The 21,826-nt window shown below is 39.2% G+C and overlaps 2 protein-coding genes and 1 long non-coding RNA gene across 14 annotated transcripts in view; 1 reads left to right on the top strand and 2 right to left on the bottom strand.

Annotated features, from left to right (window-relative positions):
- C16H5orf34 (chromosome 16 C5orf34 homolog) overlaps nucleotides 1-5,278 on the bottom strand; it is a 32,088-nt gene extending 26,810 nt beyond the window's left edge. The window contains exons 1-4 of one of the 5 annotated variants that reach the window (XM_069556414.1): nucleotides 5,039-5,278; nucleotides 2,382-2,509; nucleotides 863-1,550; nucleotides 620-709 (exon numbers count right to left, since the gene is read on the bottom strand). In XM_069556414.1, coding sequence (XP_069412515.1) covers nucleotides 620-709; nucleotides 863-1,057 — 285 coding nt within the window. In that variant the 5' untranslated portion in view covers nucleotides 1,058-1,550; nucleotides 2,382-2,509; nucleotides 5,039-5,278. Of the gene's footprint in view, nucleotides 1-619; nucleotides 710-862; nucleotides 1,551-2,381; nucleotides 2,510-4,779 lie in introns of all 5 variants that reach the window. The other 4 variants (XM_069556412.1, XM_069556413.1, XM_069556415.1 and 1 more) reach the window with 4 other exon arrangements.
- A 36-nt stretch (nucleotides 5,279-5,314) lies between these two features.
- On the top strand, nucleotides 5,315-8,515 carry LOC138421927 (uncharacterized). The gene is made up of 4 exons (XR_011249685.1): nucleotides 5,315-5,399; nucleotides 5,612-5,784; nucleotides 5,880-6,142; nucleotides 8,421-8,515. It is a non-coding gene; the product is annotated as an uncharacterized lncRNA (long non-coding RNA).
- A 3,048-nt stretch (nucleotides 8,516-11,563) lies between these two features.
- Nucleotides 11,564-21,826, bottom strand: part of PAIP1 (poly(A) binding protein interacting protein 1) — a 28,612-nt gene continuing 18,349 nt past the window's right edge. For 3 of the 8 annotated variants that reach the window (XM_069556422.1, XM_069556421.1, XM_069556416.1), the window contains exons 7-11: nucleotides 21,669-21,775; nucleotides 19,538-19,655; nucleotides 18,827-18,881; nucleotides 14,864-14,957; nucleotides 11,564-11,932 (exon numbers count right to left, since the gene is read on the bottom strand). In XM_069556422.1, the coding sequence (XP_069412523.1) occupies nucleotides 11,839-11,932; nucleotides 14,864-14,957; nucleotides 18,827-18,881; nucleotides 19,538-19,655; nucleotides 21,669-21,775 (468 nt within the window). In that variant the 3' untranslated portion in view covers nucleotides 11,564-11,838. Of the gene's footprint in view, nucleotides 11,933-14,863; nucleotides 14,958-18,826; nucleotides 18,882-19,537; nucleotides 19,656-20,423; nucleotides 20,785-21,668; nucleotides 21,776-21,826 lie in introns of those variants that run through there. The other 5 variants (XR_011249683.1, XR_011249684.1, XM_069556419.1 and 2 more) reach the window with 5 other exon arrangements.

Here is a 21,826-nt window from a genome sequence, read left to right as displayed (position 1 = left end):
CATTTAGAAAAATTTCATGGACAAATTAGGTAAACAGTCTGATATTTAGTTCTCTCATCTGTAAAAAGGGGCTGGTAGTAGTCAATATACCTGTTCTGACTGTTTGAACATCCATTTTGATTAGCAGATACCCATGCCATACTGAAGCTATTAAAATTTTTCTATATCATTCCCAGAACTTGGCACATAGTAACCCCTCAAGAAATGATGGTTACTATTACTCCTAAAAGTTGAAAATAGAATAAAAGAATAAAACACATATACCCATTAAGTAATTACACATCTCTCCTACACATTAACTACACATAAGCTACTGAAAATGACCACATAATTTAATTTTGATACCTTTGAGAATCAGAAAATCACCAATCTATAAAGTTCTGAGTATAATCCTCTGATACAAAAAAGAGAAAAGGGAAAAAAGGCACAGAGGTACACTATGTAACTTCTGTGTCTCAAGGAACAAAATATCAGTTGAAAATATCAGTCTGTTGAAATGTACAGGCCTATGCATTGGATAGCAACATGTCCATGCTCAGTGACATGAAGAAAAAAACCTAAATATTAAACTACCTGTTTGTAATCACTTGTCCTCAAATATTTGTTTAAAAAATATTACCGTTTTCATTTCAGAAGGTATGATGCTTTCAGATAAAAAAGGACAGGTAGCAAAAGAATTACGAAAATCGAGGGCTCGTTGTAACTGCTCCTACAAAACAAAAACACAAAGTAATTTTTAAAAATGACTTGAAAATCAATTTAGAATGACAGTAATCCAGAATACGAGCCACTTTCTATATTCTGGACACCTCAACAATATTTTAGTATGAAAAAGAGTAGTTTTTGTGTCATCTTTACTTACTCGGTAAGCGCTAATCACAAAGTGTGTCCTTTGGCGAATTCTTTCTGGCTGTTGTAAAGGATGTGCTGAAACAGGAGGTGCCTTTTCAAATAAAAATTCAGAGCCACAGGGAGAAAGCTGCAGTCTGGAGCCGTCAACATATTGCACTTGCACTGAATCATCTTCATAAAGTACCATTTGCACTTCAGCTGCCATTACTGAGACTGTGGATAAAATGTCCTTCCAAGGCAAAGGCTGAAGGAAACAGCAAATACAGTAGCACCAATACTCTTCGCGTACAAAAGTTCTATCAAAATAAATGGATGAACATAAGCACAACACACTGCCACTGAGCTTACTTTTTTGGATGAAAAGTGATGATCTTACCCTGACCTGACCTGACTGCCTTGATTAATCCTGAGGGCTTTACCTCAGTAGTGTGGGAAGATAATTGAGAGGGAGAAGACAGCCCACCAAGTTATAACTGCCCTTATCATTTTAGTAGCTTTACTTCTGAAGTTTAACTTCTGAAAATTGGATGCTCAAGATCTCACTTCAAATAACAAGCAAATTCCATCTTTGCAAAAAGAATACAGTAAATCAGAGACTTCCCTGGTGCTCCAGTGGCTAAGACTTCATACTCTCAATGCAGGGGTCCCGGGTTTGATCCCTGGTCAGGAAACTAGATCCCACATGCTGCAATCAAGACCTGGGGCAGTCAAATAAATAAATAAACATTTTTTAAAAAGAAGAAGAAAAATGTAGCAAATCATTTGTAGTACATGTAAAAGGCAGGCCAAAAGTAACTATTTGGCCCACTTGAAAATAACACCTGGATTCCTACCACTAACTAGGGCTTCCCTGGTGACTCAGAGGTTAAAGCGTCTGCCTCTAATGCGGAGAGAGCTGGGTTCAATCCCTGGGTTGGGAAGATCCCCTAGAGAAGGAAATGGCAACCCACTCCAGTATTCTTGCCTGGAGAATCCCATGGACAGAGAAGCCTGGTGGCTACAGTCCACCGGGTCGCAGAGTCGGACACAACTGAGCGACTTAACTAACTTTAGCCTGGCATTATGGAGGTAGCTCCATGTCACAACTTAGAAAGCTAACTAATCACCTAGTGAATTAGATTCATCTTATTCACTGAATTCAATTTCCTCTTCTTTACCTCTAAACTGTCTCTGTATTTCCACCTATGCTTTCCACATAGGTATGATGGAAGGGGAATAAAAGGGTTGGGTTCCATTCACACTCTATCAGTTCCTAGCTATAAATCTCAGGTTGGTTGTTTCCTTATTTGTAAAATGGGGGTAGTAACAGGATTGCTGTGAGGATTAAATGAGACAACATATGTAACAGTGCCACTAGTGTGAATGCTGCTTTGCAGGAGCTCAATAAATTTTATAATTCTTTCTAAAACTAACTGCATCCCCTACTAGGACATTATCTCCTTCTGTTAACCAGGTGATCAAGTTTCACCTGACCAGAAAAAAAAAAAAAAAAAAGTAACTTTCCATAGATACCACTTTCCCCAGCTTACCTCTGTTTCCTACCAATAAACTTCTCAGGTGTAGTATTCACTCAGTGTCAACTTTGTCTTTTTATTTTGGCCGAGCTTCGAGGCATGCAAGATCTCAGTTCACTGACGAGAGATCCAACCTAAGCCCCCTGCATTGGGAACACGAGTCTTAATCACTGGACTGCCAGGCAAGTCCCAGCGTCCACTTTCTCTCCCAACAATCTTCAGTGCATTGCAATCCAGCTTTCTCTGTCACCTCACTACCGAAATTGTTTCACAATGGTCACCAGTATCTTCCTACACACAGTGACTTCAGTCTTCATTCTACTTAACTAGCCAATATGTGACAGTGTTTTCTGCCTGTCTTTGCACCAAACTCTCTTCTTCTGCCTTTTATGTAAAAGGGGTGGGGGTGCCATGGTTCGCCCCCATCCCCGCCTCTATATCTGTTCTTCTTAATAGTTTAACCATTGCTCTTCTTCACCATTCTCTTAAATCAAGGGATTCATCAACACCTGACCTTAGTTAGTCCCCATTTTCTCTCTTCTTACTAGATACACTTATGTTGTTTTTATGCCCACCCTTAAAAGGCTTTTATGCCTTTTAAAAAAATCTTACCCATTTCACTGTATGTAATTAGCTACATATGATATAGCCTACAATCTTTGGCAGAGTATGTCAATATATAAATATTAAACCACATGATCTCTCCTGAGGAAGTTCACACAACTTTAATCATTCTCTTTCTCTAGAGAACTTCCAAATCTATCTGACCTCTCTTCAGAGCATCCAGCTGCCTCCAGGAGCTCTCTGCATGTCCTGGTTCCACAGATAAATCAAACTCAACATCACTTCCACTCAAGGAAGACTTCTGTTAATACCCTCGAATTCACTTTCATTCTTAAGGCCAATCTACAAACAGTAGCTAGAAGGACCTTGTAACATAAAAATGAGATTTAACCCTTCTGACTTAAACCCAACATTTGCACTTAGAATAAAATCCAGATTCTTAACCACAGCCTATAAAAGCCATACAATCTGCACCTATCTACTTCTTCAATGTCTTCTCCTAACTCTCTCCTTCTTCAGGACACTTTAGCTACACTGGCTTTTTAAATGTTTTTTTTTAGGAAGTTGTAACGCATCTCAGAACCTTTGCACTGTTCTTTTTGCCTACCATGCACTTTCCTCAACTCATCACATCTTTGGCACCATTAATATCTCAGCACAAATATCTAACTTCCTCAAAGGCCTAACCTGACCAGTTAAAAGTTGTTCCCAACCATGACATTTTATCCATTTCATCATTTTTCTTCATAACATCTATTACTATAAAAATGGGTTCTATTTATGTACTTGCTTTTTGTCTTTTTTCATGGGACCTCCCTGGTGGCTCAGATGATAAAGAATGATAAAGGAGAACCGGGTTCGATCCCAGGGTCATGGACAAAAACTCAAGGAGAGCAGGGACTTCATCTTTCTTACTCACCGTATCCCTGGCATCTAAAACAATATTTGGCCAATAATAATAAGGGCGCAATAACTATTTAATCATAAATATATAAGTAATATATAAGAATATAAACGTAAATTTTAAAATTCTTGCTTCTCCTGAATTTGCAATTTGAGTCAATGGCATCTCAATTTGACTTCTTAGTGTTTCCCTTCACACCCTTGTGACAAGTCCTGTTGATTTTGTATGTCTCTCCCATAAATCTGGCTCTTACTTTTCTATTTCTGGTCAACTTTTCCCTCCACTCCTGTAAACTGTCTGGGACCTTTTCCCAGTTTTCCGCCTCTCCAATCCATTTCCAGTATTCCCCTCGTTGGTAATCTTCCACAACCCAGACCATACCAACCACTTTACATCACTTGTTTACATACTTGTTAACTGGCAATAAATACTCATAGCATTAAATATATTTATATTGCGGCTATATGTATCCTATATACATACGAGGTCCACTTGCTATTTCAGAAAAAACAGGTGCAGATACACAGCCGAAAAATATACTTTTCTCATACCAGCTGGAAAAAAGCCTCTATCTTAAGCCAAGAATTTTTTCCAACAGCTTATTCTGGTATAATTGTTACTTAGATTATTTAAATAATCAAGCAGACACAAGAAACAGTGAGAATATCCCAACAGCTTATTCTGGTATAATTGTTACTTAGATTATTTAAATAATCAAGCAGACACAAGAAACAGTGAGAATATCCCAACAGCTTATTCTGGTATAATTGTTACTTAGATTATTTAAATAATCAAGCAGACACAAGAAACAGTGAGAATATTCCAACAGCTTATTCTGGTATAATTACTTAGATTATTTGAATAATCAAGCAGACACAAGAAACAGTGAGAATATCTTAAGTTCTTGCCATCACTAATGATAATAATAATCTGGCTCCAACCTACATTTCCAGCGTCTTGTCTACTTTGATCAAAAATTTTGTTCTCGACATTAACGGGAACTTCATCAAACGCCTATCTACAGAAAAAGCCTCATACAATCAACGTCTTCGACTCACACAGCAAGCAGTTCTGAGCTTTAAAGTCGTGGAAACGAGACCAGTCAATGGCCCTTGTGCTTTAGTTTGCCAAATACTCGGAGTAGCAGCTTGCGCTCCTGCCTACGACGCTTCTCGTGGAGTATTTCTTGAATTTGATAAGTTACCAGCAAGTGATGTTTCTCGATGAAAGAAAAGTCATAACCGAGAGGAGTTAAGGCTACAGGGAGGAGGTCTGGCGGTCTCTCGTCAAGTCCGAGTAGCCAGGGACAGCGGCAGCTGCGACCGCAAAGACAAACCAGAGGCAAACGGTCGAAATTCAAACCTTCCCGCACCCTAGGAAACTCGCCAGTTTTACAAAGGAAGACCGGAAGTCCAGACCTAACTGAGCCCTCCTCTCGCAAAGCAGGGCGGGACCGGAAGTAGGGGAGGCAGGGGCTCTCAGTACGGAAGTTAGTCGTCTACTCTCCAGTTTTTACTTCCGGCACCTCCCCAAGGAATTGGCCAGACCTGGTTGTGATAAAGCTGGTGAGGACGGGCATTTTTGATGCTCTAGCCGAGATAGCTACAGATTTGGAATTTAGTGGAGTGATACTGTTTAAATGATCTAAACAATTATACGTCAATAAAGCGGTTAAAAAAAAAAAAACTTGACCGTAGAGACGTCTGCTTTCCTAGTTTGATGTCAGAAAATGTCGCTCAACTGTTTCTTTGCACCTTTAAAATTTTTGTTACAACAGCAAATGGACGCGTCTGCTATATTTTATTGCCACTGAAACAAACATTTGTGGAGAGTCTACTATGTACTAGGCGTGCGCCGTGGATAAAGCAGGGAATGAGATCCAGGGTCGAGGATGGGGGCTGGAGATCAACTGGAAAGAAACAACTAGACAATAATTTAATCACAAGTTTGGTAAGTGTTCCTAAAATAAAATACAGAGGTCTGTGAGAGTTTTATGTGTGCGAGTCATTCAGTCATGTCCCACTTTGTGACCCCGTGGACTGTAGGGCTCCAGGCTCCTGTCAGTGAAATTCTCCAGGCAAGAATACTGGAGTGGGTTGCCATTGCCTTCACCAGAGGATCTTCCCCACCCAGGGATCGAGCCAGAGTCTCTGCATTGCCGGTGGATTCTTTACCGTCTGAGGCACCAGGGAAGCCCTGCTGCTGCTGCTGCTAAGTCACTTCAGCCGTGTCCGACTCTGTGTGACTCCATAGACGGCAGCCCACCAGGCTCCGCCGTCCCTGGGATTCTCCAGGCAAGAACACTGGAGTGAGTTGCCATTTCCTTCTCCCTGGTGAAAGTTTATAGTGGGCAACCTAAACCGCGGTTCCCTGGTGGTTCAGCTGGTAAAGAATCTGCCTGCAATTCGAGAATCTTCCTGGGTTGGGAAGATCCCCTGGAGAAGGGAATGGCTACCCACTCAGGTATTCTGGTCTGGAGAATTCCAGGGGGAATGTATATAGTCTGTGAGGTCCCAGGTTTGGAAACCACTGAGCAACTTTCACTTTAATCCAGGCTGAGGAAATATTTCCACTGAAATCCAAAGAGTAGAAATGAAGTACGACTCTGCGACCCCTGGACTGTAGCCCACTAAGCTCCTCCGTCCATGGGATTCTCCAGGCAAGAATACTGGAGTGGGTTGCCATTTCCTTCTCCAGGGGATCTTCTCGACCCAGGGATCGAACCCAGGTCTCCCACATTGCAGGCAGACGCTTTAACCTCTGCACCACCAGGGAAGCAGCTAAATACAGTAGAGGGGGAAAGTGTTTCAAGGTGAGATTATGGCATATGTTAAGGCCCTGACGCCCAAAGGAAAAATCTGGCCTCTCTCTTAAAAGTATTGAAAGAAAGCCAGTTTGTTCTAAGTATGCTTAAAGAGGAAAGAAAGGCTCTTCTTGGGGAAGAGAAGCTTGAAACTGGATTATAGAAATAGGCAGTACGGGTTTATGAATTATGGACTTTATCTTAAAAGCAGTGGTAAACTACTACAAGGGCTTTAAACAACGGTGGCAGCACTAAGGGACTGAGAGAAATATAACTCCTTGAATTCATCTCCATTTTAAAAAGTCTGATATGCAAATTGACTTCAGTCTTTTGTCAGGTGAAATAACCTCAGATAACCATGATCTATAACCTGTTTTATTACACACTGCTAACTTAGGCCCTATCAAACCCCCATCTTTTCCCCTTCCACTGTGTAAGAACCTCCTATATATAAATTTTGTCTACTACAGAGGGGTTTTGTGGTGCTTTTTGCATTGGATTTTTTTTTTGCCAATCCAATACTTTAGAAAAATTCCTGCAAGTGCTGAATGGAGAGTGAATTGAAGGATATGAGAACAATGTGTGGCTCTTTCAAAAGGCTTTTGAAAGAGCAACAGCAGAGACGAGAGCAGTTCGGACTCAAGACTAGACAGTGACAATGGAGAACACAGTTCCAGTATTTAGGAGATCAACTCTTAAATCTTGGAGATGACTGAACAGTGAGAGTTAAAACAATTCCAGGGGTTTCTGGATGGGGAAAGTGGATAGGTGTCAGTGCCCTCAATGAGAGGTGGGTGTTTAGAATAAGTTCAGGGTACAGTATGACATAAATTTTGTGAGACCGCCCAGTGGAAACAATAAAAGTCTAGAATCAGGATATTAGAAATAAATATGGAGGTCAGCAGTGATATTGACCTCCATATTTATTTGAAAGTGATAGCTGCTAATTGAAGCTTTGGGCCGACATGAGAAAAGAATGCTTAGGATTGAGCTTTGAGGAACACCAGTACCAAACCCTGAGAAACAGCACAATGCTATGGAGGAAGCAAGCCATTGTATTCTAGATGCGTGTGTGTGTCTATTAGTTGCTCAAGCTGTCTTTGCAACCCACACGGACCAGAGCCCATCAGGCTGTCTGTCCATGGAATTCTCCAGGGAAGAATACTGGAGTTACCCGTGCCTTCCTCCAGGGGATCTTCCCGACCCAGGGATTGAACTCCCATCTCCTGGGTCTCCTGCATTGGCAGGCAGGTTCTTTACCACTAACGCCACTTGGGATGTTTTCAATTTTGGTGTTGACAGTGTCAGATATTGCCTAGAGAACAAGCTAAACAATTAAGTGTTTATTCAATTAAATGGCATGGATGTCATCATTGACGGTAATAAGGGCTGTTGTATACACTAGTGGCAGAATATACAGTGGGTTTGAAGAGCAAATAGGTAAGAAAATGGAAAAAAAAAAAGAATACTTGGGAAGTCTGATGAGGAAGCAGGGACAGGACTGTTATTAGGGAGAAATGTGAGGGCCAGATTTCTTTTGATGAGAGGAATGGCATATTCAAACTCATGCAAAGGGCCAATGGAGAAATATTAAAAAAAAAAAAGAAACAGACCAAGTAACAACAGAGTTTGTGAGAGTGAGAGGGCATGGAGTTCAAGCACATGTTGAAAATTGTTCTTTAATAATAGGAGGGATACTTCCTATAGGGGAAGAGGAGAGATGAAGTGTATTCAGATGCATTTGTGAACATCTCTCCAGTGATCTTTTTTTTTTTCTGTGAAGGAAATCATCAGGGAATAAAGAGGCAGACAGAGTACACACGGTTTGAATTGAGCAAGAGAATGAAGAAACACAGATTACTGGCAGCCTAAATGAAGGTGACTATGGATTGACAGTAGTACAAGCCTAAAAGAAGTGACCTCCCACAGCCTGGATGCAGCAGCAGCGTCCAGTTCACTCCAGGCTGGCGTTTGCTAGGCTGACCCAATCCAGCCGTGGTGTACATGCCCTTAAATGATTTCTATCTGCTAAGGTCTAGTCAGCTAAAGACCACTGGGCTCAAGCCTGTAGTCTGACAAAATATTTGATGTGTAAGCAAGAAAGTACACTTCAAATGAGGCTCTCCACAGGGGAAGGAGCGCATCTTCATTGTAAGGTCTAGGTTCCTGCTGAGGAATTCTGAGGAAGCTCTAAGGGGAGAGAGACCAGTTCCTGGTTGGATGCTCTTTCTGTAGCAGGATTAGAAACAGGGTTTAACTAAGGGACTGGCTGCTATCCTGAGGTGAGGGCAGTTTAGCAACTGGGTATCCCCTAAAAGATGGACAAGAACTGCAAAGCAGGTCTGAAAGCATCAGTGATAACAAAGCCCTGGTCTCACACACACACACTGGGGGTCATGACCTTGGGAAAAACGTTGTCTATTACGCTGCAGCTGGCTTTATCTGTGTCTGACCTCCCAGCTTGATTAACAGGCAGGGCTGCTGCTTTTTCAGTTTAAGCTGATTTTCAATCCTTCAGCCCAACAGTTTTTTACTCTACACCAAGCATCCTCTTAATAAATGTGACAATTAAAAAAAAAAAAAGACAACTTAATCCATACCCTACTATCCTCATGACAGATAAGACTGAATAAAATACCTAATCATAGAATTCCCCTAAAAAAAAAAGAAAAAGAATTCCCTTGCTTTCTGACAGCATCCATGCTAGAGCAAATCTCCAGTTTCTTAGGCCCTCTCCCAAATTATCCAATCAAAGCCCCAATCCTATAATAGGTTCTTGTGAACACTCTTATTGACATAATTGCAACCCACTCTAGTGTTCTTGCCTGGAGAAGCCCAGGGACGGGGAGCTTGGTGGTCTGCTGTCTATGGGGTCACAGAGTCGACACGACTCAAGTGACTTAGATGGTGGATACTCTGCCTCTCAACAAGTACTAAACTCAACATATTCAGGTACAGGTGTGGCCCTGGTAGTCTCTGGCTGCAGGGCACTGACAATACAGACAGAGGGTCTGAGTTAATGACACAACTTCCAAGACTAATATTTGCACTTTGTTACAAGACTAACATTCACTGGCACCTTTGTGTCCTTGCTCATTAAAGATTTGTACTAATAATCCCTGTTACAAAAGATGAACGGATCTGTGTTTCTGTGGAAGACATGGCAATCCTAAAGGCCAACTCTTCCCTTTCAGTATTTAAAACATGTCCACACATTCCTTGAAGGCCTCCTATCTGATATGGCTTTTTAGTGAGCTACTCAGAACCCAAAGAGACTGTAGCAGAAGCAGTGCTGCTTGCAGCTTCTGAATGCAGCTTCTTCCTGGGTCTTTACAATGCCCCCTCTTAACCAGCTGCCATGTTGTGAGAAGTCTAAGCCACGTGGACAGGCCAGGTGTAGGTGCTTCAGGTCAAGGATGGCTTCAAGTCATCTCAGCCCAGTCATCAGCCATGTGCATGAAGACAACTCTAGAAGATGACAGCAGCCAGCTGTTCCAGCCACCCCAGTCCTTATTTTTCCCAAATGTTGCAGACTAGAATAGTACCCTCTCTTGTACCCTGTCCAAATTCCTAAGCCACAGAAACATGAGCATGATAAAATGGTTATTGTCTGAGTGGTTACTTAAGCAGCACCAGTAACTGGAACATACTGATCCTATTGCTAGCTGTTGTAAGCATAGTATATTAGTAACATTTAGCAGATAAAACTGGGTGGTTATTCACAGAGTAACTGCACAAACTTTAAAGTATATTCAGTGAGCATATTCTTGGCCCCAGCCTAACGTCCAGCCTTTTTCCTACACGCCCTTCCCCTCATCCCTGAGATTCATTCACAGTGAGCATAACCTCCAGAGAACTTCAGATTGAGGCAATAGCCACCATGTTGAAAAAAATTCTATTATTACATATATACTTGCCTTTTACAATAAGAACACTCAGAGTTTACATTTCATAATTGCTAGTTTTTCCAAGTTGATGTGAATGTTTATTGAAACTCATTCAACAGACATTGAATATCTATCCTAGTAGTTTGATTTCAAATCTTAATTTTATGATGTCATGTAAAAAAATTCAATAGAAATTCTTTAGAATTCGAGGATACTACTCCAAAAACTTAGAGGAAACAAAACTATTTAAATTTTATTTTTAAAGTCTAATTTTAATCCAGACCAAACAAACAAGCCAAAAAGTGAGAAAGCTAATTAGCAGACACAGATGTACCAAATGTAAAACAGTGGGTTATTAACAGAACTATTTACATGCATATTTACAGGCAATCTTTTTGTACATAAGTTTTAGTTAGCTGGAAAAAGATTTTTGACACAGGTAAAAATATTACTAAGGTAGGGCTGAGGTGGTACCACGTTGTAGTAAAAGTATTAGAAAAGTGGTTCAAGGTTCATTGATTATAAAGCAGATGAAAACTTGAGTGACAAAGATCTAGTAAAATTCTCTAGTAAAAAAGTCAATGCAACTTATGCTATAAAACAAAAATGAGAAAGCCATATAAATGAAGCAGAATAATATTCTAGGTTTTTAGAGTAATGAAGTTAGGTTAAAAAAAAAATTCTAGAACTGCAACAAATCCTCAGTGAAGATCTTGGTTGTTTAGTTGGGAGTTCTTACTTTTTTTTAAAATGCCATTTTAAAAGCCCTTGGTATCAAATAGCATCTGGACATGTAAATCAGTTGTTAATGACATTTCTAAGACTTCAAGTCCTAAAGATATTTGTGACTGTGATTCATACTTGAAACTCAATTCTTTGAGACTAAATGTAAAACTAAGTGAAAGCTGTAATACTCATATCTAAGAAAGGATGCTACATTTTGCAGTTATATGTATTTTCAGACTAAGAATTTTTCCCTCAAGAAAAGTAGAATTTAAAGGATAAGCTACTAACCAGCTAGCAAAATTTACTTTCAACATTTTTCATTTTTTTCAAAATCGATTTTATTGCAGCCAAAACAGTGGAATTAACTGTACATAATAAACTATTATATATATATACACATTTTAAGTTATAGGGAATAAAGTTTATTTTGGCAGAGAGTGTTAAACAAAATTAAAGTTGCATACATTAGTAACATAACTCAACACCCTTAATTTGGTATAAGTGTGACACATTTTCTTGCTTTCCTGTGTTCTGCTAAATCACCATAACCTAAACTGCTTTATAAAATGGATACGCTGAAATTTAACTTTACTGTTTTCGCTTACGCTCTGATTCCAAACAAAACTTTTCATAAGCTTCTTCTATCTCTGGGTCCATCTCATCATCAATATCATCCAAGTACCTGTGAAAGCAACACAGATGAGGTTTATTTTTTTAATTCAGAAAATGTCTAAGATACTAAGTCATGAAAGTGTGTATCTCCCCACCCCCAGGACCCTTTCCACCAACACGTGACAAAATTATCTTGCCAGTCCTACCAATTGCTGATGGGTCTTTATCCTTCTTCCCTCATTTCTAGTACAAGGCCACATACTGAAATGCCACAAGTTCATTAGGGCAAAGAGAATATAACGCTTACCAAGCTAAACTTTAGAGATAACCTGACATTTAATGGCAAGGCCAACTTTCAGTTTCCACTGGTGCTCTCAGCAGGGTTGAACCTTCCTAACTGCTTGGAAGCACATCCCTGTATTTTTCTCTATTAAGCTAGTATATAAAAGTATGACACTATCAGAAAATCAGACATATTTAAAATACACAAAACTGTACAAAAAAAGATCTTCATGACCTGGATAATCACGATGGTGTGATCGCTCATCTAGAGCCAGACATCCTGGAATGTGAAGTCAAGTGGGCCTTAGAAAGCATCACTACAAACAAAGCTAGTGGAGGATGGAATTCCAGTTGAGCTGTTTCAAATCCTGAAAGATGACGGTGTGAAAGTGCTGCACTCAATATGCCAGCAAATTTGGAAAACTCAGCAGGGGCCACAGGACTGGAAAAAGGTCAGTTTTCATTCCAATCCCAAAGAAAGGCAATGCCAAAGAATGCTTAACTACCACACAATTAGACTCATGTCACATGCTAGTAAAGTAATGCTCAAAATTCTTCAAGCCAGGCTTCAGCAATACATGAACCATGAACTTCCTGATGTTCAAGCTGGTTTTAGAAAAGGCAGAGGAACCAGACATCAAATTGCCAACATCCGCTAGATCATGGAAAAAGCAAGAGAGTTCCAGAAAAACATCTATTTCTGCTTTATTGACTATGCCAAAGCCTTTGACTGTGTGGATCACAATAAACTGTGGAAAATTCTGAAAGAGATGGGAATACCAGACCACCTGACCTGCCTCTTGAGAAATCTGTATGCAGGTCAGGAAGCAACAGTTAGAACTGGACATGGAACAACAGACTGGTTCCAAATAGGAAAAGGAGTACATCAAGGCTGTATATTGTCACCCTGCTTACTTAACTTATATGCAGAGTACATCATGAGAAATGCTGGACTGGAAGAAACACAAGACGGAATCAAGACTGCCAGGAGAAATATCAAACACCTCAGATATGCAGATGACACCACCATTATGGCAGAAAGTGAAGAGGAACTAAAAAGCCTCTTGATGAAAGTGAAAGAGGAGAGCGAAAAAGTTGGCTTAAAGCTCAACATTCAGAAAATGAAGATCACGACATCCGGTCCCAACACTTCATGGCAAATAGATGGAAAAACAGTGGAAATAGTGTCAGACTTTATTTTTGGGGGGCTCCAAAATCACTGCAGATAGTGACTGCAGCCATGAAATTAAAAGACGCTTACTCCTTGGAAGAAAAGTTATGACCAACCTAGATAACATATTCAAAAGCAGAAACATTACTTTGCCAACAAAGGTCCGTCTAGTCAAGGCTATGGTTTTTTCTGTAGTTATGTATGGATGTGAGAGTTAGACTGTGAAGAAGGCTGAGTGCCGAAGAATTGATGCTTTTGAACTGTGGTGTTGGAGAAGACTCTTGAGAGTCCCTTGGACTGCAAGGAGATCCAACCAGTCCATTCTGAAGGAGATTAATCCTGGGATTTCTTTGGAAGGAATGATGCTAAAGCTGAAACTCTACTACTCTGGCCACCTCATGTGAAGAGTTGACTCACTGGAAAAAACTCTGATGCTGGGAGGGATTGGGGGCAGGAGGAGAAGGGGACGACAGAGGATGAGATGGCTGGACGGCATCACTGACTTGATAGACATGAATCTGAGTGAACTCCAGGAGTTGGTGATGGACAGGGAAGCCTGGCGTGCTGTGATTCATGGGGTCGCAAAGAGTCGGAAATGACTGAGTGACTGAACTGAACCTGGAGAAAGAATAAATGTGATTCTTTTTTTTTAACCTATAATACATGAGATGGGGTAAGAAAAAATAAAGTCACAGATTTATTTCTGCCCTCTGCTTATGAAGAGGAGAATCTAAGTAGCCTGTTCAAATTCACATGAATTGTTAACAGAACTGGGACTAAACCTCAAGTTCCTGGTCATTCTATATACAAATGTAGCATGATCTAATGATAAGTGAACAATACAATAAAAGTTTCTTTTGTCATAAAGAATGGCAGGTAAAGACTGAGATATGGGATATAGGACTGTAATTTATAGTTATCGGTGTTCTAATTTTAATCCCTTAACAGCCAAGCTTTGAGACTTTTACTGTGTGCCAGGTAGCTACTCCAAGTTATTTATGTATCTCATTTAGGTCTCAAAAAAATTCAAGGAGGGGTACTACTATTCCTATTCAATAGATGGAGAAAAAGGCATAGAACTTGCCCAAGATCTTATAGTATTAAAGTTAATAGAATCTATTTTATAAAAACTGTTTGAATATGCTACATTACTAGTTTTTTCACGTTAACTATATTTAACTTTCAGTCATAGTGTTTTCTCTAATATGATTTTCTGAAAGTTTCTGATAAATAACTACTACGTATCTACTACTTTAACATCATTAAATCAAAATGCACATTCTTTCATCATCTTTTCTAGTCTATAGACTCCATCCACAAACTATGGCCACAGGAATTCACAAAGAAAGCAGCTAAATATGGAAATTTTCTGGCAGTTCAATTTTGAGGACTCCGTACTTCCACTGCAGCGGGCCTGGGTTCAATCTCTGCAGAGGGAACTAAGATCTCGCCTGCAAGCTGTATCACATGGCCAAACAGAAAAATGAAAACAAAAATTAAAAAAGAAACCCAAACCCTCAAAACAAAAAAAGGATCTAAAGAACTTACGGATCACCACCCCCTGATAAATCTGTTCCATTTTCTTCATAATCTGGAAAAAAGTCTTCTCTTTCAAGTAACTCTTGATATTTCTCTTGGTAATCTATTAAAAAAAAAAAAATTTAATACTGAAAAATATTTGTATGAAACAGCCAAGTTACCCCTAAAATTTTTTTTAATATTATGATTTTTAAGTAGATACATTTAAATAGCAGTTAAGGTTCCATCTACATATTTAAGAATATCTTTTACACAATTTACATTTTAACTGGCTTGCTTTATCTCTCCCCTGTACACCACGTGCTCATAAATTATACAATTGACCCTTACTGGTCAGTGACCTTCTACACTCTCAAAAATCCAAATGTAACTTAGTTGGCCCTCCTTATACACGGTTCCTTTGTATTTGCTGATTCAGCTAACCCTACATAAGTACTGTAGTACGTATTTAGTGAAAAATAATCACAGACACAGACCTGTGCTTAAAGCTCAACATAATTTTAACTATAAGATGGTCCTGCAATAAATAAAGCAACAGATAAAACACTCTCTTAAATGTATGAATGAGTTCACATTCACTCACTTACTCATACACACATCTGCTCACGTCACCAGATGACATAACTCTTACAGCTGGGAGGCTGGCAGACCTAGTGGTCTTAGGAACAAAAGGGTTGGATTTTAAAACCCACAGATGGTCAGAAGGCAAGGTCTTGAGTCCATGTGAAATAGGGAGATGGAATTCATGCCCCACGTCCATCTCACCTACACAAACCCAGGACAAACAACTGGTATTTCAAGCAAAAGGTGAACCAAGAAAACAACGAAAAACCTCAGCTGTAAAGGGAGATGGCAAAGAAGCTTGGCTGTCCCTGCCTGCATCTGGAATCAGGACAGAAGCACTGTGAAGAAACTGGTTCCCTGGATAACTTTTCAAAATTACTTTTAATTGAAGGATAATTCCCCAGAGAATTTTTAACAATGGGTATGCATTTCAAATTTCTATTATCCACATAAAGAATCTCTATGACAAGAAAATAAAAAAATGTGTTCCAAGCCAGTGTTACCCCTGCGGCTCCTGACACAGCAAATACAAATTCCCCTTGAATACATGTTCCTACAATCCAAGTCACAAGGCTTTTTCATAAAGAACAACAAACAGGCAGTAGTTAGAATGCTGGAGCAGTCATGAAAGGGCCATAATATATGTAACTTCAAATGATTTAAGGAAAAAGAGTGAATGTGGAAAGAACAAATGTTAAACAGAAAACACTGTTAACCACAGAGGTACATCTGAGTAAAAGGCAGACAGATGGGTGTTCTTTCTACTGTTTTTACTTTTGTAGCTTTACAATAAGTTTGAAAACATTTCAAAAGTTTAAGAAAGCTAAATTATGAGATTGCAAAAAATATCACAATATAAAGAAGTAATTTTGTATATGACAGAAGTAACAGCAGGGTTAGAATTAAAAATATGAAGCAAAACTAAGCCTATTTAGAATAATGTGAAAAAAGGCCTTGAAACTTTAAGATCAAGATACTTTGAACAAAATTCAGAAACAATCCTGTTTGAAAACTAAAATGAATTTCCACAGTCATCAGAAATAACTAGGAAAGACAGATTAGACAAAGAAGAAGATCTAAGAACCAAAATGAATCAAGGCAGCTTCAAAGAATAAGGGGAAAAAGGAAAATCTGTCTCACCAGACACAGCAAGATTTACAGTATGTTAGAATAACTAAGAATGCAGTATTGGGACTATCCTGGTGGTCCAGTGGTTAAGAATCCACCTGCCAATGCAGGAGACACAAGTTTGTTCCCTGGTCCAGGAAGATCTCACATGCTATGGAGCAACTAAACCTGTGTGCTCTAGAACCCCTGAGCTATGAGACAAGCCACCACTCCCCGCAACTAGAGAAAGCCTATGCAGCATCAAAGACCCAACAGAGCCAGAAAATAAATAAAATTTTAAAAGAATGCAGTATTGATGTCAAGACAAATAGAAGATCCACACTCACAGACACAGGAATAAGACACAAATTTATAGGGAGTTACATGGTACACAGAGGGATATTTTATCCAAGAGAGGAAGCATCCTCTGTGTTGACATGAGGAACTACAGAATATTTAATTCCTACCATATCTCACATTCAAGAGTTAGCCAGATGGATTAAACACCTAAATATAAAAAAACAGGGTTTAGAACACAATAGAATTTGCCTGTAGTAAGGAAACTAAGTCATAGACACACATAAGACTCTTAACACTCAAAGCTTCTACATAAGACAAAAAATGGAAAGATAGCACATACTGGCAGAAACTAAGGATCACTTTCCAGACCATGTAAATAATTACAAATCAGTAAGAAAAACAAATGATTCAACAGAGATATGTGAAAAGGACACAAGCAGGTGATTCTCAAACAAAGAAATCAAAAGGTTAATAAAATCTGTTATTATAAATAACAAACAGAAAATGTTATTAAATGTTATTAACAGCTATTAAAATGTTATTTTAATAAAACAGAAACCAGAAAAAGAGGTCTGGTGAAAGAAAAATAAGTCTGGTAACAGTAAGCGTTACCAACAATGGGAAACAGGAACTTTCATATGCTGCTGGTGGGAATATTAAGCTGTATAATCATGATGGAAAGCAGCTTAGCAACATCTAGTGAAGCGGAAGATGTATATTGCCTATAATCTAACAATTCTACTTCCTTACCCTAAGGAAATTTCTCTATATGCAAAGATTATTAAAGGTTTGTTTGCATGGTATTATGGGTAGTAATAAGTGCGAACTACCCCCCATTGTAAAAAATGGGGGGCCCCACGGGGGAGGGAATCTATAAATTGTGGTTTACTCTCAGTAGATCATCATTTGGCATTTATATATATCAACACAAACAAATACCAAAAATACTGAGTAAAAAAATAAACTGCAAAAAGACATGCACAATAAGGTACCTTTTAGGTTAATACTACTGTGTATGGTAATGCCTGTAACTTACAGAAATATGAAGTAAAAAGACAACACAATGACACCAACGTTAGGATAGTAAGTACCCTAGGAGGGAAATTATGGAAGGACTGGACTTGGGGGTGAAAGATCAATTACAGTAACAGAAAATGGCTTAGTATTATCTATATAGTTTTATTTCTTTGAAAAGACCCAAGATATATAATGATATAGTGAAATCAGTTTATCTTGACAGTGAATCAAACTGGCCAGTTTTGAAATACTCAACAATATAAAAACCAAAGAGGTCAAAAGAACTGCTTAACTTTTCAACTTTAAATTGTACTTATGTCTGTAATTCATAATTTAAAGCTGAAAAGTTAAGCAGTTCTTTTGACCTCTGTGCTAGAGGCATAGGATAGTCAGTGTCTGTAATCCAGAGGAAACAAATGAGAAAATTCTGATAAGCTGGCTGTAAGGTTGTATTAAGTGGGAAAATTTTCTTTTGCTCACAGTTCAGTTCTGTTTACCACAATTAAAGCAATCATTTTACAAATGGCCCTTTTCTGGAAGGAGAAGTGTGCACAGATTTAGATTTTAATTAACTGACCCAACTATTAATAAAATCCACAATTCTTAACATCTGCAAGTATTATCCTGTACCAAGAAAGCTGCAGACTACATAGTGAACTAAACCATCCTTCCCTTTCATTCTAACTACCTGAAAGTTTAGAGTATTAAAGTATTAGAGAAAAGATAAAAATGGTTGCATTTAATTGAGGGATTCTTCCAATCCTTCACTGTTAAGGTGACAAGGTACTATATACTGAATCAGATGTTCAACCTGAAGTGGTTCCAAACAGTAACTGTGAGAATATTCTAGTGAGACAAAACTTTACCCTTTATTTTACAATGATGTGAATTCTTAAAGCTACAACTTCATGCCGGTGAGGGTATGGTTTTCTGTAATTTAATATCTTACCAATCAATGGGCAGAAAATGCCTGAGATGACATACCTGGATCAGCTGCAGTGAAAGGAATACCATCAGATGTATAAAATGTTGGCTCATTCTAGGAGGAATCAAGAGTGATTAAAATATGTTATTTCAGAATTGATTTTTTAAAAGCACATTAACAGAACATGACTGAGGACACTCAACTGTACCTGATAATGCAATAACAAGCAAAAAACTTCCTAGCAGCCATTTCCATTTCACTGCAAAAGTCGACAGTCTTTAGAGGACTATTTCCTTGTCTCCAGTTCCTATGTCTAACCCTGTCTACTGCCTGTCACACTCTAAGTGAGTTGGTCTGTTGTGCATTGTGACTTAAAGTCAACTGATTTTTAGCTGCGGTTCCCACCACCATTTTTTCTTTAAAGCCATCTCCAAGACTGGATTATAATAAAAGCATTCCTCCATGGTTTCTTTATGCCTGTCCTATTGAGAACTTCAGAGCATCACTGGCCTGGTAGCCATCTTCATTTTCTTAATTTACTACAAAATGCCAGTAAAAGTTTGAAATACAGGCCTTTTATTTCCCTTGCCTTTAAATGGCTCTTTCTCTAGTCTACCCTTTCACTGAGGATTCCATGGCTTCCATGTGACCCTAAATCAGTGAAGAACTGTTATATTAAATTCTGAGAACTGCTTTATGTAACTTATCTACAAATTACCAAAATCTGAATTCAAGCAATAACCAAACTTAAAATGCATCCACTGGCATACCATAAAATAATTAGGATCATTTTCAGGTGTTGCTTCCCTGTATGTTGAAGCTGCATGGACTCTACCCCAGTTACTTGACCGGAGTTCTACAAGCTTCAAAAGCATCTGTTTTACATCTCTGCAGACAAAAGTTAAAAATGAGTTAAGGTGAGCAAGTGTTACCATTCTCTAATATATTACAGATGCTTAAAACTTTGTTTAAAAAATTTAACATGCACTGATTTTGTAGACATTTCCTATAATGAAACAAATTTATCTCCTTTAAAAAATGAGTATCACTCCTTTATTATACTGATATGGAAATAAAACAATTTGGTACAGTTATGCTCAAATGAGTTGTGGGCCCAAGTGGCAGGCCAAGCAACTGGAACAAGATTCAGAAATCAGGGCACAGTGAAAAACATACTTGGACTTGATCAAGAGGCATTTCACTGCCATAAAATAAGGAGGGGAGGAATTCTAACTTACATCAAAGCATGAAGTTCTTACACCTTAGAAGTTAAGGAGTTTATCCCATGGTGGTATAAGGAATGGCTTATTTTGTGATGACCACATGTGGTAATATTGCAATTGCCACGAGAAACCCCAGAATGTTTTTAATTATATAACTTTTTGTAAAAATAAAGACAACACAGAAACATTCAGGATCAATCCCAATCTCCTGGAGCCAGGGAGGAAATATTTCTTTGAAGCATCACAGGTTACATTCATTTCCCACTGTAATGACTAGAGCCATGCAGTCACTTGACTACAGGATAGTACAGGACTGGCCCCTGGAAACACAAATAGGCTCTCCTGCCTCCCCTCATTGCTCACACCTTAACATGACTACCCTACCATTACTCAAACAAGTCCTTGTAATAAACAAAGCATTGACAAATGCCCCTGAATTACTACCTGTTGACCTTCTTGAACAAGGCTTCCCTCGGCTTGGACTGAGGACCCTGCCCCAGACGTGCTATTCTAACTAGAGTGTATGAAGGGAGTGGGTGCAAGAGACAAAATAGTTAATACAAAATGGGGAGCCACCAGTCTCCATCCGGAGCTGCCACTTACACGGATGTGGTCGCTGTGACATGTGCAGGGGGGAAGTGCAGAGGAATGGGAGGGGCAGGGAGGGTGTCCTTGGGAGTAGTCTGCTGCTTGTTCTTCCTTCTCGGCCTTGCCCTGGGCACACAGCTTCCATGGCTTTACACACTGTCTCCTCATGCCCTAGGAACTGCACAGGCTTGCTGGGCTTCATGTTCCTGTCCAATTCATAGACAATGGAATGCCAGTTGGCAGGCTCAGCTCTCTGCTAGCCTTTTTAGAGACCCTTTCCAGATGCTTGAAAAGGCCCCAGAAGGTTGGTGCCATGGACTACAGTCAGTACTTCTTTCCTCTCCTTGACCTGGGGAACAGTTTCTTCCTTCTAACGGCAATAGTACCCTTCAGACTCTTGCAGGAGAGTAGCTATCTCCAGTGAGATTTGTATGCCTTTGACCCTCACTGATGGTGCTGTGGAAAGGATGACCTGATGCCATGGGAGGAAGAGGGACTTCAGAGAACCACTTCTAGATCTGAGCCTCACTGTACATTGCAGCAATTTCCGCTTTATCGAGGTCAGGCTCCCACAGTGCCGCCCACTGAAGGGCCAGTCCTCACTTCTGAGAGCTACACTTGGTTAGCAGCATCCAGCACTGGCCAAAGGATACGAACTGCTTTCTCATGCACTAAGATGAAAGCTATGTGCTTGTACCCCACTGCCTAGCTCCTGCTGTCCTTTTTTGGAATAAACAGGCTTGATACTTGTTCTAGGTAACTGTGACTATATGTTTCTCAAAGGCAGTAGGATGCTGCTAACATTTTTATACCTCCAATTGGATTTACAGTTGTACTTTCTCCAAGTTTTTATTGAATTTAAAAGTATGAATCTTTTTTTTTAATGGAGTCACACTCTCACAGGAATATCTTAACTTCTATTTATAAGCATAATTGAAGGAAGTGGCTAGGAGAGCAGAATTCATAGGTAAAGGAAAAAAATTTCTGTGGATCTATTAAGATTATTCCAATAAACTACAACAGATTAAAAACACCCCCAAAGAAAAAGCAAGGAATATCTACTGGCTATCTATACTAGTTCTTTTCCTACCTGCTGCAATTTGCATCTAGGACAACATTTTCAATTCTCTGAATAATTTCTTCCATGTCAGTCTTTCCTTTTTCCTTCCAGGCATCTTCTAAAACTGACCCTGTCAACTAAACAAGCAAGTATCAGTCAAAAAAAAAAAGGAATTCAATGAAGTATCG

This window comes from Ovis canadensis, chromosome 16 (assembly GCF_042477335.2).
Source record: "Ovis canadensis isolate MfBH-ARS-UI-01 breed Bighorn chromosome 16, ARS-UI_OviCan_v2, whole genome shotgun sequence".
Classification (NCBI taxonomy): domain Eukaryota; kingdom Metazoa; phylum Chordata; class Mammalia; order Artiodactyla; family Bovidae; genus Ovis; species Ovis canadensis.
The sequence above is the reverse complement of the archived record's forward strand: the minus strand, read 5'-3'. Positions and strand labels throughout refer to the sequence as shown.